Below are 18,853 nucleotides of genomic sequence, written 5' to 3' on the forward strand. Positions count from 1 at the left end.
CGTGTTCACATGTTCATTTAACCACACATCTCTGGCAGATGCGGAGCAATGGCTGCTCTCAAGTACTTGTGCAGCACCTGGCTTTGTCATGATACCATCTAAAACACATACATTTAAATTTCAACTGATTTATTTTCTATACATTTCTTTTCTATTTTTAAAAATATATACCGGTGTTCCTCATAATTTACTATCTTAATACTTTTCTTGTCATTGCTTACAATGTACTGGCATTTTAAAATATTTTTTTCATAGTCCTTTGGATGCTATTTTTACCAAGGCTAAATTCCAAATGAGGTCTCTACCTCAATGCAGTCCGGACTTAAAATTAGGGTGAATGAATGAATGAATGAATAAAAAAATGTTGGCATTTCTTCACTGTTAGCTCTCTTATCTACAGTGGCCCTGAGAGCTCAACACACTAAGACTTAAAGGGATAGTTCAGCTTTTTGAAGTGGGGTTGTATGAGCTACAAATGCCCATTAAGTACACTACATGCAGTAGAGAGGTCTCTGCTCCCCCCCACTGAGAAACACCGGCGCATCGCGCTGCACTGAGACACAGGCAATACACTGTTGTGAATGAGGGACAATTAATCAGTGTATTTCGCCGCTTACAAGAAGTCCTGTCTCAAAATAATACACCAGTTGAAGAGTACGATCATAAGTAAAAGTTTGTGCTGTATCACTCGCCTCTTCACACTGCTGATCAAAACAGTTGAAGAAATTACAATTAAGTGAATAAGGACAGCACTGACAACAAGGTTTATATTGCCTTATATACTATTAAGCCCTGTATATTTCTCACAGGGCATATTATTCATTTGTATATTATGTGTCAGATTAGAAGTCGGTGCTGCGTTGAGAGAACATACCCCCATTGCTTTGCTATTTTCAATGAATTAGCTTGGCTTGATCAGGCTCGCTATCAAAATGTTGCTGCTGCCTGAAAAGAATAAGGCATAAATAAAACCAAAGAAAGTAGTTATAAAAGAGTCTTTTGTTTCTAAAAATAGAAAAAAGGAAAGGCAGGAGATGCAAATTTATTTTCTGCTATGACAAAGTACGGTGCAGCTTCAGAGTGCTCTGCTTGCAGCTGGGATCAAGGTAGCACTTTGTTTGAGAAAAACACAATCAAGCGTGTCTGTTTTCATTACAAAAGGAAGTGGTGCTTTGTCAAACTTCAGCGATTCTTCAGAGCCACGCAGCACAGGAAACGGCACGGTAGAGGGAGGAGGAGGAGTGGACTTTGTGCACTGTACAGTGTGTCAGGATAATGAGACATTAAACATTTTGGGGCAGATTGTAAAACAAAATCTACTATGTAATATTTTGTGAATACAGTAATACAGTGGCCATAAATGCACACAAACATACTGGAGGTGTGGCTGGATAATCCCAGTTGATAGAGGACAAAAGGTGGGATGCAGCTCTTCCAAGAGCCACTTAAATCCAGCTCCAAATGTGAGACATCCCCATAGAGTAGACTGTTAAAATGTCCAACTTTACAACAGAATTAAACATGTTTACAGCCTTGTGCAAAAAATTGCTTTGTCCTTCCTGACAATTGATTTTTATAAAACATCTATTTACATTTTAATTTAGGCTTTAACGTCTACATAAATGAAGGGTGTGTTGCTTTGAGTGACAGGTGGAGAGTGCATGCTTGCCACAAATTGGCTTGTACTGAAGTCTCAGCTGTCAGGTACGACAGGGATGACTGTAGAACAGCCAACTGAGAGCTTCAAAACTGCCCTTAAAAGAACCTACGTACTGCATCTACAGTCTTTGATAAAGACCCATAAATAAACCAAATCTGCATGTTGACTGCCAGGGCCAAAATACAGTCGAACCACTCCACACTACACCCACTCATTAGTAACTACATGTATAATAATGACCCCCAGCATCCAACTTACCATGGCCATCCAGCATCCACTTTAAAGTCAACCCAAACAGTACTAAAAAGCCTTAACCCCAGCATAAATGTTTAAATTTGTGCCGACTACAACTTTGTCCTCGGACTGATGCCAAGTCCCCACAGTGAATTAACAGAGATGACTTGATTACTTGAATACAAAGTGTGAAATATCTGATTTTTTTTGTCTCCGTTCACTGACAATGTACAGTATGATGCACTAAGCAACATTAGTATTTTATTCACACTATTTTCCATCCAAGAGAACGAACACACTGCAGCGCACACTGGATATGAGGGTTAGGGTTAGGGTTGTTCCTCTGTTTTCGGCAAAAAGTTTTGACGTTAAGGAAAAGGAACAGTATTTGGTGATATGTGACTTAGTGGACAGACTGTGGAAACCACAGACCCATCTAACATCCTCCTGAGACCCGGTAATGCATTTTTGTACACTGTAGTGCACATAATAGCTCATTTCTCTTATACTATGCATGTCACCTTATTAGTTGTTGTTGTTGTTCATTACAGAGGACAACTGGCCCTTTGCATTGATAGCTTGTGTGTGGGGGTGTGACCTCTTTTAAAAATGGCCGACATCTCAACAAGCACATGCGAAAGAGTAAAAGTGAGCATTATATTGACATTTTTAGTATTTTGAGTGCTATATGTTGATTGTTTATTACTATAAATAAACATCTCAGCAACATTTAAGTGAATTTTCAGAACTGAATTGTTTACTTTTCATATGAAAAAAAAGCTTTACTATTGTACACTGTAGTGGACATCGGGACTCTGTACTTGTGTTTCGGTCACATTTTTTAAGGAACAGCTCTTTGACAGAGGCTGAGTGAATTTTTTACAAAATCATTGAGGGAGATTCAGAAATAGATTTATCAGAGGATGAGAGTCAAAGGAAAGATGATGACCCTGCAGGAGAGTGTAAAAGTTCAGATGAGGAAGAGCCAGATGAAGGAGATCAAGACACAGAGCTGGTGAGGTGCACCATCGGCCTCTATGGGCCGAAACCAAAACATAGGGTTTTGAGGTTTTAAATCAGTGCAAAATGAATGCCTATGGAAATATGTTCCAAAAAACATATCCCATGATTTTATTCTTGACTCTAAATAATGATTAATCAGTGAAAACTGTTCATGGATGGACAACAAGCTTTTTGTTGAGGTATTAAGCATAGGAGACGCAACCTGTTAGGAAAAATGATAAATAGTGTAGTAGTTGATAAAAAAGAATGAAAACCCCATAACTGACATTCTTTTTTTTATATTACTGTACTTTAGAGGATAATTCTAGTCTTTCCATGTAGATTATAAGCATAAAAAATATTGCACGTTTGAGAACAGTATAGTCCTGTTGTCCACTACAGTGCACATGTAAAATGAAAATGAAAACATTTTCATATCTTTTTCTTTGCAATTTGTTCTGGGTCTTAGGAGGCGCCCTTGTGTAGTTTCCTATGACTACAACTCACTGTAATAAATACTGGAGATATTCAGCTCAACGTTCAAGCTAAATTTCCTGCTTTATCGGCTGGAGTTTTTTCATGCAAAGACTGACTGAGACACTAATGGGTCTACAATTAAGATACTGCAGCCAAGTAGATTAGAACAGGAAATTGACTGGATCTTAAATATCAACATGGTTCTGTGATCAAAGGAGGACATTATCAAAGCTTCTGTTTAAATATGAATGAGAAAGAAGAATGACCAGTGGCAGAGAAAGCACCTATGTAGAAATATGAGATGAAAGACCCAGTGCTCACTCAGAACCACCATAAATTTTAGTGTTGTTATACTGAATCAATTCCATGAAAGTTTTTGCAGCAGGAGTCACAGACCCATGACCTCACACACTACCTCTCCTGGTACCTGACTCAAAGCTGCACAACCCAGCATCTTCTCTCTCTCTCTCTCTCTCTCACTCACACACACACACACACACAAATACCTGCAAAAACAAGAGACTATCGATCTTTCTTTGGACGGTGAACAGATTTAGTCAGCACTGCAGCCTTGTGGAAACAGGCATGGCGGCCCGTTCCCCTACAATAGATGGGATAATGAGCAAGAGTGTGTCAGCCAACTGTGCTTTACGCTGCGGTTTCATCAGTCAAAAGTACACACTCTGGCAATTCGGTGCTTACACAAACAAAAAGAGCTCTTCGCTTAAGCTGCTTTTCTGTTCTCTGTTTTGTACGCAGAGGGACACAGTGCAGTCCAGTTGAAATAACCATATCATAACTCTGATGTGGGCAAGCAAGATTACAAGAAAATAAACTCAGATAGAGCAAAAGCACATGTAAGCTATCAGATCAAATGCAAACACTTGATATTTTACAATTTTAGAGAGAACAGTGAAATTAACTCTCTCATATCAAACCACAACAACTCTCACGCGCCTTAAATTCTTTTGTAATGAATTCAAATATAAATGACGTTTCTTCTGTGGTTTGAGTGTATTTGTGTGTGTATGTGTGTCGTTTCTCTTGCCCATATTTTCTGTCTGCAGTATAAATGAGCATGTACTTTCATCAGTCTGTGTATGTGGGATTTCACTGTATGAGCTTAAATTGGAATTATGGCCTTTATGGGCCCTCATAGTTTAATGCTGTCGTGCATTAGTGTGAGAGCAGATGTGTTACAGTGACTGAGTGCAGAACTGTACGTGACTCCTCTCCGCAGCGATTCACAGGAGATGCTGCTGTTCAGAGGTTTTATTGGATATATGCAAATCCAGAGAAACTTTAAGGGAAGAGTAAAAGGATTAAAGTGCATTATGGAGCAAAGACTGTGGAAATGGGAGTATGCGTACACACACTGTAGCACCCAAACACACATACATATACTGCACGCATCCACATGAAGAAACAAACAAGTATATTTTTCTCTCTTTATCTGTTTCGCAAATGCACACACGCACAAGATTAAAGGATACTGTATGGCTGGCATTATTTTATCTTTTTATCATTACCAACAAATCCCATAGAAAGACCAAGGCCAACAATGGATTTATTCTACTAACAAGTACTGTTTGTGCAGCCACAGTCTGATAGCCCTCATGTCTCAGTGATGAACAACTCCATTACCATCCAGAAATTATTATAAACACATTTAACAAAAGCCATACCGTTGCATATTTGTGACATTTTCCTCCGCGGCGATACTTAATTTAATCTTCTCACAAGTATAAAGACGCAGCACGTCCATGAGCATGCTCAGTGGTGTCTTGCTGTCACAGAGCTCCTCTTTAAATGATGAAAACGCAGCTAGAGAGTTGTTTCAGGATATACTGTATCAGCCTGGCAGAGTTCATCATAATGAAGGACTATGTCACCCACTGCAACTTTAGACTTGGAAATGTGTTTTTAATAGGTTTTGGACAATGTAGTTGGCATGGACGTGCATGCAATTCATTTATCTTTTTGTTTTTGTTTTTAAAGATAGAATAATATCAGATATTTGGAGGCATAGTATGAAAGTGAGTTATACAGAGAAAAAAACATAACCTGCTCAGACTTCAATGGGGAAAAATTACATTTTACAGAAGAGAGAACAAAGGTGCAAGACTTGCATAAATGTCCTCACAGCACTTGATAACCACCCATCAGGCACAAACTCTCCTTTTCACAGCTGGCCACGGGCACCATGGCAACTCACCAGTTTGAGGAAAGGAGCGAGTGTGAGAAACACACGAGCGTAAGAGACTCCACACTCGCACAGCGTTACCTCTTAAAGGAAGGACGCATAAAGTATATCAAACAGGAGAGGTAATTGGCTGAGGCAGATTTCTAGGCACATATGAGAAGGCTGAGGCCGGGGGCATGGAGTTTACTGATGGCTGCAGGGAGGCAGGCTGGAGAGAGGACTCACAGTGTGAAGAAAATGACACTAGCAGAGAGGAGAGTTGATGTGCCACTGAGTGTAAAGCCGGCCTGGCAGAGGGAGCGGGGTCTGGCATGCTAATCGATCAGTTGAGACAGCAGGAGAGCCGGCAGAGAGGAAAACTCAGATGTTGTCACGGTTATGATCAGATACAGCCCATGTGCCACTTTGTTGTGCTGCATCTCTCCATTTCCATGTTAAAACAGATCATGAAAATGGTGCTATCACAACAAAAGAGAAAGAGTCTCTCCTTTATGTTGGACAGCTTTGTGTGCATAAAAAGCAACTTGGGCTCATTATTTTCAGTTTTTATTGAAATAAAACACAGCAAAACTTGAAATATATTTGCATTCATAGGGAAAAAGTAACATCAATAAAACAAACATCTGGATGAAGATCACATTTTCAACATTTTTTTACTTACTAATGGGGATTATAGTGCAAAAATCAGGAGCTCATTTGTGCGTTTCCCAGTTTTTCCCTTCACTTTCTGCACTGTAGACACATTCAGAGCTGTCAACATCACAAGAAGACCTCATTTTCTTAAATCCCTGGTAAACAGTGTCCTTATGCTGCAGGAAATCTAACAATTTTTTGGTATGTAGCGGGATCAAATGCAGTGTGCGTTTCCCCTAGACTTTTTTCCCCAGCAATGGTGCTGTTGTGCCTGCACTGTCTGCAAGTCAGACTAGCCTGTGAAATAGGATTATTCATGTTGGCCTTTATCTACCGCTTTTATCTGTAGAAATATATGTCAAATTTTTTAATTCTCATTTTCCCTTTGTACCACTGGCCATATTTTTTTTGTTTAATACAGATAACATATAGCGAGCAATTTTATTGACTCAAGCTTTACTAACCTCCACTCATTCTAATCAATCAGTTTAACAGGCTCATCTGAATATTGATATATAATTTAACTTTCAAGATGTATCTGTACAGAACCAATTTGAATTTAGTCTAAGCTTGAACCTGATGTTCAAGGACAAGTGTTGTACTTGTTCTGGATAAGTATGTAAGTTAGTAATCAGTCATTGCAGTCAAGTAACTTGTCTCAACCTGTGGAACCACTTGCAATGTTTTGATCCTCTGAGTTACCGACAGAGGATTAATACTGCACATACTGTACAGGTAGTAATAACAGGCAGCTAATTAACATAGGGGAGAGTGGGGTAAGATGAGCCAGTGGGTAAGTTGACCCACCCCTTGTTTCTAGGAAACTATAGGAAAAAAATAGCATGTGACCAAATATTAGGGAGGCAGGCATCATTTCATGGAGTCTGTGAAGGTTAGAACCATGTGAGTAAATTGGTTTAACATTTATGACCCAAAAATCATTTTTCACTCTCGCAAGTGAATTTTGTTGATCATAAGTTTTATGAGAACTGTGTTTAGACCAAAATAGATGATTGTAAATTTGTTTTATACATGGGTTGTGGTATCTATGAGCTACAACATGAGGTAGTAAACTTAGCATGAAAGTGCACAATAAGCTGTGGGAGTAATAAACCCAAGCCAAGGTAGCTGTGGGGTAAGTTGATCCATTTGGCCAGGGGTAAGTTGAGCCACCTATCCTATACACTTAGTGAATATATTTTGGCTGTATATGTCCAAATGATTAAATCAAGATTCTGTATGTTTGTGATTACAGTAAGTATGTTCCTATAAACAGGAAAAGTTGTTTATAGTGTGCCAAACTTTACTTTCAAAGAAAAATATCTGGGATTCTTCCCAAGATGCCACGTAATTGCAAAACTCCCCAAATCTCAATGAGTTGGTGGCTCAGCAGGAAGTCCCTGCAGTTTGTGTTCACCTGTAAACTGGACAGATGAAATATTAAGTAAAGGGGGAGGTAGGAGATGGATGGAAGGAAAGAAGGGGGGTTGATCAATTTACCCCACTCCTATGGGGTAAGTTGAGTCACAAGACCACTTTTTTTGAACATGCTATTTTTTAAAAACAGTTATATTTACACTCATTCTGTTAATTTGTAGAGATGCAAAACATCCTGAAATATACAGTTGTGTTCAAAATAATAGCAGTCTGACATCACTTGCAAGATAAATCACTCATTTTGTTAGAATTTCAACTTATTTTTTTTTCAACTTTTTCTAGAAGGTTTAGTAAAGGTATAGAAAACCAACAGACACAACAGGCATGACGTGCATGCTGCTGATTCTGTGAAACTGAATCATTTACTAAAAGGGGCGTGTTCAAAAAAATAGCAGTGCCAGGTTCAATTATTGAGGTCATTGATTATGTGAAAAAAAATAGGTGTTAAACAGGTGGCCCTTATTCAAGGATCAAGGCAACTGATGCTGCATGTAAAAAAATACATGTAATGAAGCGGTTACAATTTGCTAAATAACACATTGACTGGCCTAAAAAGAAATGGCGTAATATTTTGTGGACTGATGAGAGTAAGATTGTTCTTTTTGGGTCTAAGGGCCACAGACAGTTTGTCAGACGTCCTGCAAACACTGAATTCAAGCCACAGTACACAGTGAAGACCCCCACCCCCCTACAAGCATGGTGGTGCAAGCATCATGATATGGGGATGTTTCTCGTACTATGGTGTTGGTCCTATTTATCGCATACCAGGGATCATGGATCAGTTTGAGTACATCAGAATACTGGAAGTAGTCATGTTGCCGTATACTGAAGAGGAAATGACCCCAAACAAGACAATGACCCAAAACACACCAGCAAGCGTGTAAAAAAAGATGTCAACACTGCTATTTTTTTGAACATTATATTTCTTGACTTTCTGTAAAATATTATCAAATTAAATTACTTTTTCCAATGTTCTTGGTTTGAAATAGAATGTGCAGTGTCCCCAATGCAGTTGTGTTCCTTAAAATACAATTTATTTGAAGAATTTTGAGGTTTACTCACCTTTTTAAACACACTGCTATTATTATGAACATAACTGTATGTAGATGTGTTAGTTAGGAACAAAACTATAATTGTCTTGATGTAGTGATCCTGAATACAAAAAGTGGCTGAACTTACCCCACTCTCCCCTACCTGTCAATGAATGTAGCCAAAGTCACACAGTTATCACTAGCCAACCCGCTTCAGTATTTATTAACTGAGACACTGCAAAACACACTATACAGTATCAGTGTACAGCTCCCAGATCCACCAGCGTTCATATCTCCACCATTACTCTTTGCTGCTAGTTTAACACCTGTCTCTCTCTCAAATGACCTGAATAGGCTAATTTTTTTTTTATTAGTGGGATGGTGGATCACAGAAAAAAAATGCGGCTTCGCTTTCGATAAAGGTCACAGTGACACAAGATGCATTCATGTTGTGAGAGACACTTGTTTGCTACTGTATGGTTACGTGATGGCGTGGTCAGGGGGCTTCTGGCCGTCCATTCACGGCTGGTTCGGTCGGTTCGAAACACTGAAATGCATGTGATAACATTGTTTAAAACAACTGATCTTTGCTAGGCTATTGCTACACCAATGTTAGCATGTTCCTTTCCTTTCCAAGGTATCTCAGCGTGGGAAGCCGCACTCTTGTTCTGCTTTCATTGCATTTCTTAGGCTATACATCCTTTAATTTAGAAGTTAGCATGCAAACCACCTAGCTTCAGACCGTTTGGCCCATCTCATGACTTTCTGATACTGAGCCCCTATAGTGTAATTTGTCTTGAAGAAGACAGCATCCCAGATCAACCTCATAAATCAAGAGAAAAATCACATGACTGATCACTAGTAATGGCTGGGTGAAATATTATTTTTTTGACAGTCATTATCAAAGGCAAAACCCATTGTAGAGAGCTGGGGCTGGTTGTTGCAGCACAGCAGAGCAGCAGCAGCAGCTGTCTGGACACATGCAGGAAACTGTGAATAAGAATTTGTTCTTAATGACTCACCTGGTTAAATAAAGGTTAAATAAAATAAATGCACAGATGAGATGATGAAAGAGGTCATCTTATTCCTGCCTGTCATATTATTGCTGGTCAAGTTGAGTGTTAACAGTGCAGGTCAAATGACCCTCAGGCTACCAGGAAGTGTCCCACTTCTCCCGATGGTTTGACAGTTTGTGACATAATGTCTTGTATTATTAATACATTAGCAGCTGAAGCCCTTCACAAGATGGATAAGTAAATAGGTGTTAATGTAAATTGGCTATGTAAGAAAAACAGTTGTTTTAAAGTACATATTTCTGTATTTTTCTCAAAAAAATCTGTAGAAAACCAGGGTAATACATATTTAAAACCACTGCCTGCATTTCTGTTTTTGACAACTAAATGCACACAATGCACACAAAAGACTCCAACACAAAAGCACTGCAGTGTTAACCTCAATTAGTTTCCATACTATGCAGTTGTACTGAAGATGAATCCCGGTGTTGGCCCACAGTGGCTATTTTTAACAGTGCTGCTGTTTTTGCATTTCATCTCAAAGCACAGAAACAAAGTCTCATCAATCAGAAGGCTGCAGGGTGAGAGTGCATCAGCACTTATGGAGAGGCACAACCTGACACTGGCAGCATAACAAGGCTCTTTGTTAGTGCTTTCGAGGAAAAAAACAAAACAAAAAAACAGCTTTGATTTCAAGTTTCTTATTTTACACTTCAGAATGACTGCACAAGCTTGTCATTACTTCTACTGTTCAGCCTAGGTTCCAGGACTACAGACACATTTGAGTCCCAATCAGACATTTTTGAAATTATTTCTTAGGCATACTGATCACACAATTCTGGCAAGACTGAATGTTTGCAGTAAGAAACAAGGAGACAGGGAAATTACCTGGTGGCTGCGTTAATGTGCTCTGTCAAGTGCACCGCAAAAGCCCACTAGACATGATTCATATAGAAACTCTACTGGCAAAGTATCTACGTATGAAAAGCAGCTCTAACATCCTGCATGTCAAACCAGAGGGAAGCAAGGTGGGGGTAGGCTGAGAGTACGTAACAACAATGTGATTATAGCAGCATCAGACATAAACAGGAAGACTGGCACAGACAGTTTGAGCGGAATTGGAACCATCCTGTGAGAGAGTAGCAATCATAACTATTGGTTTCAACCGGTTATTTCGAGATGACAACACTACTAAGTGAAACATTCCTCCACTCTGTGACAGAACTTTCTATATGTGACAGGCTGCAGCTACCCAACTCCCCCCACCCCTCACAATTTTTCCCTCCTCCCCCTGCCATTGTGTCTTCGTTCCTCAGGTGTTGAGAAGCAGTGCTCTATCGCAGGCTAATTACCCGTGTCTCTCTGGGAGGGAGATGTGGGGGGATCCCAAAGCGGAAATGACAGCTGTCTTTGCCACACTGCAAACTGCTGCGGGACCCTCCCCTCAGAGTGCGACAAGTGCCGGTGTTCCAGACAGAAATAATGTCACAGCCTCAACCTCACTCACAGTAAATCAAGGAAAGATGACAGACGGAGACTGTACTACTTCTCTTGTTCCTTTATTACTAACTCTCTGCTTCAACATAGATCTGTCTTTTACCTCTCTCTTCATGAGTCAACTTCCCTGCAGCAAGATTCACATTTCAAATTCAAAATCTCAATGTGTCTACACAGCTACGTCTCTCATTTCAGCACTGCAACAACAACAGATGATGTTTGAAGAAACAGTTTGTGAAGTGATGCTTTTCGTGGAAGATTGGTATACATCATTCTCTCTGTTTACAATCAACTATGGTCCTTTTCAAAGTATACAAGACTAGAACCATCAGGTGAAATGTGCACACTACATGAAGAAATATGATTTTAAAACAGTTTCAATGATTATACTGTATATTGATTGGTTTCTGTTTTTGAATTAGACCTGCTGTGAAACATGTGCCTTGTCACCCTGCAGCTCTCATCAGGGTCCTCAGAGTGGATGACTGGATATGATTACCCTGCATCTTCAGCCTTGCTAGCAGCTATGCAAAGCTCCACTTTGGGATAAATGCTATATTCAACATTTCCAACAGCATGAGGCCGGATGGCAAAGCTAATGATGCTACGATGAATTCTCTTACACCACCAGGGGAAGTAAGACAAGTAAGGACATCATTTGTCAAATGGACATGTTATCACTAACTGATACAATCTAGATGGTTTACACCATCTGTTGTGCACACTGCCATGTTTGAATTTCTCAGACTTGTATGTAAACCATCTTTTTTATATATATATAATGTAAAATAAGTTTTATACCTAGGAGGGTTCACAGCCACATGTTTTATGTGTATTTTCAATTTGCACATAAGAAGCTGGAACCAGCTGTTTCTCCTCACAATGCAGCACTTACAGTAATGATAGAAAATATGCAGTTATTCTCATTTTCTTATGCAGATTTCCTCTAGTTAAATTGAGTTACAACTTCTGCTACGTTCGGTTGAAAACTCACCTCATCATAATTACTGCACAATTTCATCTAAGCGAATGATTGGCGTTCAGGAAACAACTGTTTGAGATAATAAAAAAGAAATAATTGTCAGTGTATAGTAAGAATAAAGTGAATTGAATAATCACACCTGCCCACAGAGGTGTGATTGGTGTATCCCTTTGAGAAAACCTTGCTGTGCGGGAAAAGAGAAAAGACAACAACGTCTTTTTCTGGAGACATCTGGAGGGAAAGTAAACCGGGGTCTTACTGTGAAAACACAATGTGTGAGCGAAACCGATTTGTCTAAGCAGGACAGCAAAGGGAAGATGCCAGCCAAGGCGACTATTCAGTGAGGCCACCAGAGAACATGAGTGCTGCCAATTAGAGCCAATTATGTGATGCAAACCAACAAGCTGACTCCCACTGTAACTAAGCTCCCAGTGTGGCTAATCTGTCTATCGAAGAAAACACTAAACATATCAACAGCCGCGCTCAAAAGAACCACAGCAGGCCATCCAGCGATATTACACTCCTTTCCAAAGCTTGGTTGGAAAAAGCGAAGAGTGGGAAATGTAAATAGATACACGCCTGGGGGAATCTGTGGGAGCACAGCCCACATAACGATCTGTCAATTTAATAGCATGCGGGAGAGAGTAAGAGTAAGGGATGGAGAGACGTGTTCCTTCTCTCTATTCATTAATAGTCACAGAAAAGGGATTTATGGATGTTCAGCATTTGCCATTAACTGGCCAATTTACGAAGGCCATTAAAAAGAATGGGATATGTAAACTGGGTTTTGGGGCTGCAAGCGGAGAGGTAATACAGCCAGTTCCTGATGAGTCCACTTCTTGTATTTAACCTATATTTTCTCTAATGTTTAACATTTCATTTCCTACAAGAACAGACATCAACAAAATACCACCACACACTTATATAACTGTCTGTCTCTGATGTATAGTGTAAACGGTCAAATACAAATACACACACAAAGTAGGAATATAATCAGCTGTTAGCCATAACCTTGGCTGATGTTTCTTTGCAAGTCTCTGTCAAAACTTCTGCAATTTTCGAAATATTTCTAATGCTGCACCCAGAGGAGACGGGCTGCAGCGATTCAATACACCATGACACCAATTAGTGGGGTAAATAATAGCACGGTCAACAGAAGCATTCCCACTGTGCCATCTTTCCCACCTCACTGATCTCCCCGGTCTGTTCTTATCAAAGCAGCTTTTCTTCGCAGCCTGAAATTTAAGATCAAAGGGCAGCTCCAACTCATCAATGCCCTTACCTCTTCCCCACCGCAATGGATACAGTGCTCAATAACAAGCACGCATTATCATGAGCCTGTCTGCTCCAGCTTCACACCACCCACTGCTAGAGAGGAATCGACAGCAAATCTAGTCTTGTACACAGTCATTTTCCTGACCAGCCAGCGTGAAGCTGGAGCAGTTTTTTGAAAGATCACTGCGCCCACAAAACGTCCAAAGCAGAACTGGACTCGTCTGCCTTCTGAACTCTTACGGCACCTCGCCAGTGTGGCAATCAATGGACTTATATTTTTAGACGAAACCATCTCGTCTGTGTAACTGGAAGGCACATTATATATAAATATATATATATTTATTTATGTGTGTGTGTGTGTGTGTGTGTGTGTCTGTTGGCATAAGGACTTATGTCGGTGATGACAAGCGACAAGGCTGTTATCACTCTGGAGTCAGTGAGCTGCAGCAGGAAGGAGGTGCACAAGCTGTAGAGATGCTGTCAAGCCCGCAGGCTGAAACCACACTCTGCAGGAAGGAGAGATAGCTTATCTGTGTTTGGCCAAAGGTGATCGAAAACAGTGTGTGGGAGAAAAAAAAAAACTCCAATTGGACTGTTGATCATTTGCAGAGCATCCAGAGAGAACAACGGAGCATTTTCATTCCATGTAAAAAGCTACAAAAGAGAATGTTTTATGGTTTGTATTTTCATAAAACAACAGATGACTCCTGCCTCGATGCCCCACACAATCTCACATTAAATTTGGATGGGAGGAATATCAGCTCACAGAGCTGTGAATTGTACACTGACTGCAGCAGTTCTGCCTCCAGCTTGAAAGCAATATGAGAAAATAACAGGATCAGAGAGGAATAAGTCAAACCTTGACTCACCCGTGCAGTTCCTTGAGAGAAACCGAGATCTTGAGGTTGTGCCCAAGCACATGGAGGGCTGTGAGGATGTCAGCCCATTGCACCATCTCACCCAAAGGACCCCCCTTCAGCACCTTGGGACTGAAGACATCCCCAGACTCCTCTGTCAGAAAGCCCATATGGACGAGAATCTGAATTTAGAAGAAAAAGGGGAAAAGTAAAGCAGAGAGAATACGAGCACTACACAGCACATCTTTTTATTTGTGTTTTTTTTTTTCTTAAACCATCTCTATGCTGTTATTATAGACACCAGGCCATTATTACCATCAATTTTTGATTTTTGTAGTCAGTCTCTGTGGTGAATAATTGAAATTTTGTAAGAGTGATTTTCACAAACGCTTCAAAAGATTCACATTAGAATAAATTCAGATATCTGGTTTGGATCAGTGATGTCAATTTTTAAATATAACCGAGTTATCTAATGAAAGCGAGGGAGCAAGTGACAGCATATTCCCACCAACACAAGACCTCAGACATACAATCAGCTGTGCATGAAGTTGGAATGAAAGCAGTGTGATTACCGATGGGGAAGGAAGGAGTTTCTAGACTGTTAAATACATAATGAAACTACATTTTTCAACAGATGGCACCATTTTATTTTCTTCCTAAATTACTTTTGTCTTGAAAATGCTTTTATTCATCCACTAGACCGCACATGTATACACCTGTTTGATTAGTGAGTGATAACTGACCCCTCTTCACTTAGACATCAACATGAATCCTTCCTAAACCTGTTTGAAGAGACATACGAGTTGTCAGGCTTTGCTTCAACTCCTCTCGTCCTCTAAATCAATTTCTGAATATCTTTGAGGACTCTAACAGACAGGCAGTCCCTCATTTAACAAGATGTTAATGAGGCTTTGAAAGGCTATCCCACTGCCTGGACATAAGTTGTTTTCACATGGGTGAGTTTTAGACTTAAATCTTATCATTCATTGCAGATGTCTCAATCCCTTTTTCCAGTTTTGCCACGACACTAGATTTTTGTAATGTTAATACAGTAATAAGCTATTCGCATCTTGGAACATGACATGCTGTCTTACTCTTGATGATGTGTTCAATGCACCAATTCACCATGGACTTGGCATTTCCAGCACATGTGATAGATTTCCCACATGTGGGAGCCACAGAGCTGTTTAGTCTGCAGCCCTGTACTGATGCATGAGCTCCGCCAGTCACATGTAACACTCATTGCGTCAACCAAAGACAGAAATGTTGGAGAACTGGAAGGCTCAATGTTACAACAGTCAAAGAACAAAGCAAAAAGAAGGAACATAATGATAACCATTATAAAGTAATTTCAGAAAAGTCCGAAAAACACAGGTCTCAGACTGTTGGTGATAACGGCTGTGAGAAGTCCAAGTGAAATCACATTAAATCAGCCCTCTTTGCGGTTTAGATATTAGAAATACCACATTTGCTCTCAGTGTCTGCAGGGCGAGTTCCTGTCTGTTTGATTGACAGCAGCTGATGGCCTGAGCTGAGCCCTCCTTTGAAAGGCTGTTCCATCTTCAACTAGTAAATTAAGACCAGAGGGTTCAAGTGTTATTTTAGATACCGATGAACATTTTGAGTTACTCTTGTGGCTTCAAAGAGGCACTGCACCTAAGTTAAATAGAAATTATTACAATGATTCTATCAGGTTATTCTATTGGCTGTTGGTTAGAAAGAGCTCCCAAACTATCTCTAAGGCATTCTCAAGTGTACGCAGTTCAGCAAGTGTGGACTCGGAGCTTGTGTCAGGTTTATAGTACCAATCGAGATCAGCACAAGTAGCATACAGCTAAGGTACACCCTGAGGGAAAAATCTGTCAGTCACTAACCACCTGCACTGCTTAAACTAGTTTAACTTCATCACTCTGTACTCAAGTGAGTTTGTAACATTTTACAGGATTAAAATACTTTCACTGACATGGCTGCCAGAAGATATACAGTATAAAAGTCAAGTAGGCAGGAACCGGTGATATGGCTATTTCCTGTAAAATTCACACGTATACAACTACTTCAACCCATAATACCACTAGTGGAAAGGATTCAGTCTTTCATTTTTTTACCTTCATGTCTCCCTCCTTTCGTATAGCTACAAATTCCCAGGTGACATTTGAAGATTGTTTACCCTACAGTAGATAGTTGTGTCAAACACCTACAAGGTTTAATACGTTCATTGTTACAATCATCTTTGAAAATTAAACATAATATTTCTTAAAGACATATTCAAGTAAAAAAAAAACTTTCTACAGAGTCAGGCTCTTCACATTGGTAATGCATGTTTGTGCGTATGCATGCACATCTACATTATGAATGTGAATAAACAGATACCGTACCATGGTTATTTTAGAGATAACTGCTTGGGTGAAGCTGGGGTTAAGTTAAGCATCACAGAAGACGACTGGTTGAGAAACAAAGTGAACAAACCTACTCTGTACTGTAGTTTATGGGCAGACAGTGTGTTGTTGTTGCAAACATTTCTATTAAATAGTAAGAGCCCTAACAGCATTTAAATGGAACAAATTGACATTTGCAGCATTTACATGGTGTTTAAGTGCTGCAAATGAGCAGCTAATTAGCTATCAAGTCTACAAAATGATGTTAGCAAAAAAAGTTTTCACCAATGAATGTTTGTGCATGTGGTCGCTTATTTAACGTGCTAAGATACAGGAAGGATGAGATTAGTGTTGATGTGTGTAAATTAAAGAAGGGTTTAGCAGACTAATGCAGGCTGATACTGTATGTGGCTCTTGTATTGTGTAGCAGGCTGCAGTCTGACTATTTTCGATGATTGTTTAATTATATATTTTTTGTTATTGTATTACATACAATATGGCTTCAAAATGCATGCAATTTAATTTGTTGGACTCATTTGGAATACATGCGTCATCTTAATCCTCTGCATTAATCCTTGACAAGAACACATCACTGTCCGTGTTCATATCATTGTGTTTCCAATTAGGGCACAACCTGATGGCATACGACCACCGTAAGAGAAGTGACTCATGGTTGAGTCGAACATCACATGGGGACCAAGAAAAGACTATTAGAGGGTAAAGTGGGGGCTGAAAATTGGTTGTTCAAGCAAACACTAGAAGTGAGGCACAGGCTGAGAGCAGAAAAAACAGTGAAGGGGAACTGAAAAATGGACGGGTGTTCAGAGATGTTTCACAAAACATCTGTCTTCTCTACAAATCAGTCTATTTCTGTTTCTCAACAGCACTCAGAGTTTCAGCATTGGAAGCCAAGCCTGCAGGGTCTGGTTAATGGACAGTAACCATTACTGTCAAACAAACCATTACAATAAACAAAGTCCTCTCCCCAGTGGGTAGAAAGCAGGCATTTGGGAAGAGTGCAATGTTATTAACAGAACAGGCTTTGATTTATCCTAGTGAAAACTGGCCGATGAAACTGATTAAAAGAAGAAAGAAATTACACACACTGCAGTATGCTAGGGTGCTGTCGACTTTTACAGAAAGCAAAACTGAAACAAATTAATTTCTTCCACACCTTATGTTTCATTTACGCTTTTGTAGAATCAAACCGCTTTTCAGCTACAGAGCTGTGTCGCATGTTCTGGGGAAAAGGAGATCTATAGCACAAAGATCAGCCATGTATTCTGACCCCACTTCACTGTGAGAAACAAACCCACATCCAATGACATGGTGCTCTTCTGACGCTCCACAAAGCCAACCATATCGCAAGCATGCAAATGTGTTGAAAGAGGGTCAGAAATGAATGAAGCATCAGGCAAAAGAAACTTGAAATGTGCCAGATTGTTTTTATAGTTAATTGTATGCAAATGATTTGGTTACTGTATATTTTTTCTCTGCAGTGCTGGTCTGTAACAGGTACTGAATATGCAATATGTTCTGAAGACGGTGCTGACTTTGACATCAGAATTAATGCTAAAAAGAAGCGCATGCACCGGATGCAACAGGTATAAGAGAAGAAAGCAATTAATATTAATAGGTCAAGTATCTTGTTATCATTCTGCCAATGATTTAAAGGGATATTGCAGTGATTCAGTGTTATATACACTTGCATAATGTTCTGGGACTCACAAAAGACACTTGATGATGATGATCAGCCACAATCAATCCAACAGAGGCTGGGACAGGAATAGTTTAAGTGAAGTTCCAAAATAGTCATGTTCCCATAATGCATCTGGATCATAGTTTCATTAGACATACTATACCTCCTAAATGCCAAAGTCTTTCAAACCTCACCCTTCTAGTATAACAAACATCCACTCTCAACTTCATGTAACTAAACTTAATGTATAAAATCTATAATGAATGAAAAACAACTTGATGTTCTCTGGTTAATACTGGACTGATAGGTCAACAGATGTAAAAGTCTCTCTTAAATTACTGTATGGCCCCATTCTGTGCTACCTATTGCATGGGATTAGAAATAGCTGTGCACCATGCCTATAGTAATGCTGAGGACGTTATTGTGAGTCAGCCAAGATTTGACAGCGTTAGTCATACAGCATGCTTGTTAGCATAAA

At 39.7% G+C, this 18,853-nt stretch overlaps 1 protein-coding gene across 1 annotated transcript in view; it reads right to left on the reverse strand.

The window, feature by feature from the left end:
- mgat5b (alpha-1,6-mannosylglycoprotein 6-beta-N-acetylglucosaminyltransferase B) overlaps positions 1-18,853 on the reverse strand; it is a 64,677-nt gene that overhangs the window by 16,951 nt on the left and 28,873 nt on the right. Inside the window, exon 8 of the mRNA XM_085784632.1 lies at positions 14,314-14,483. Within this exon, the coding sequence (XP_085640758.1) occupies positions 14,314-14,483 (170 nt within the window). The remainder of the gene's footprint in view (positions 1-14,313; positions 14,484-18,853) is intronic.

This window comes from Trachurus japonicus, chromosome 8 (genome assembly GCF_045865225.1).
Source record: "Trachurus japonicus isolate A0001 chromosome 8, Traja_1.0".
Taxonomy (NCBI): domain Eukaryota; kingdom Metazoa; phylum Chordata; class Actinopteri; order Carangiformes; family Carangidae; genus Trachurus; species Trachurus japonicus.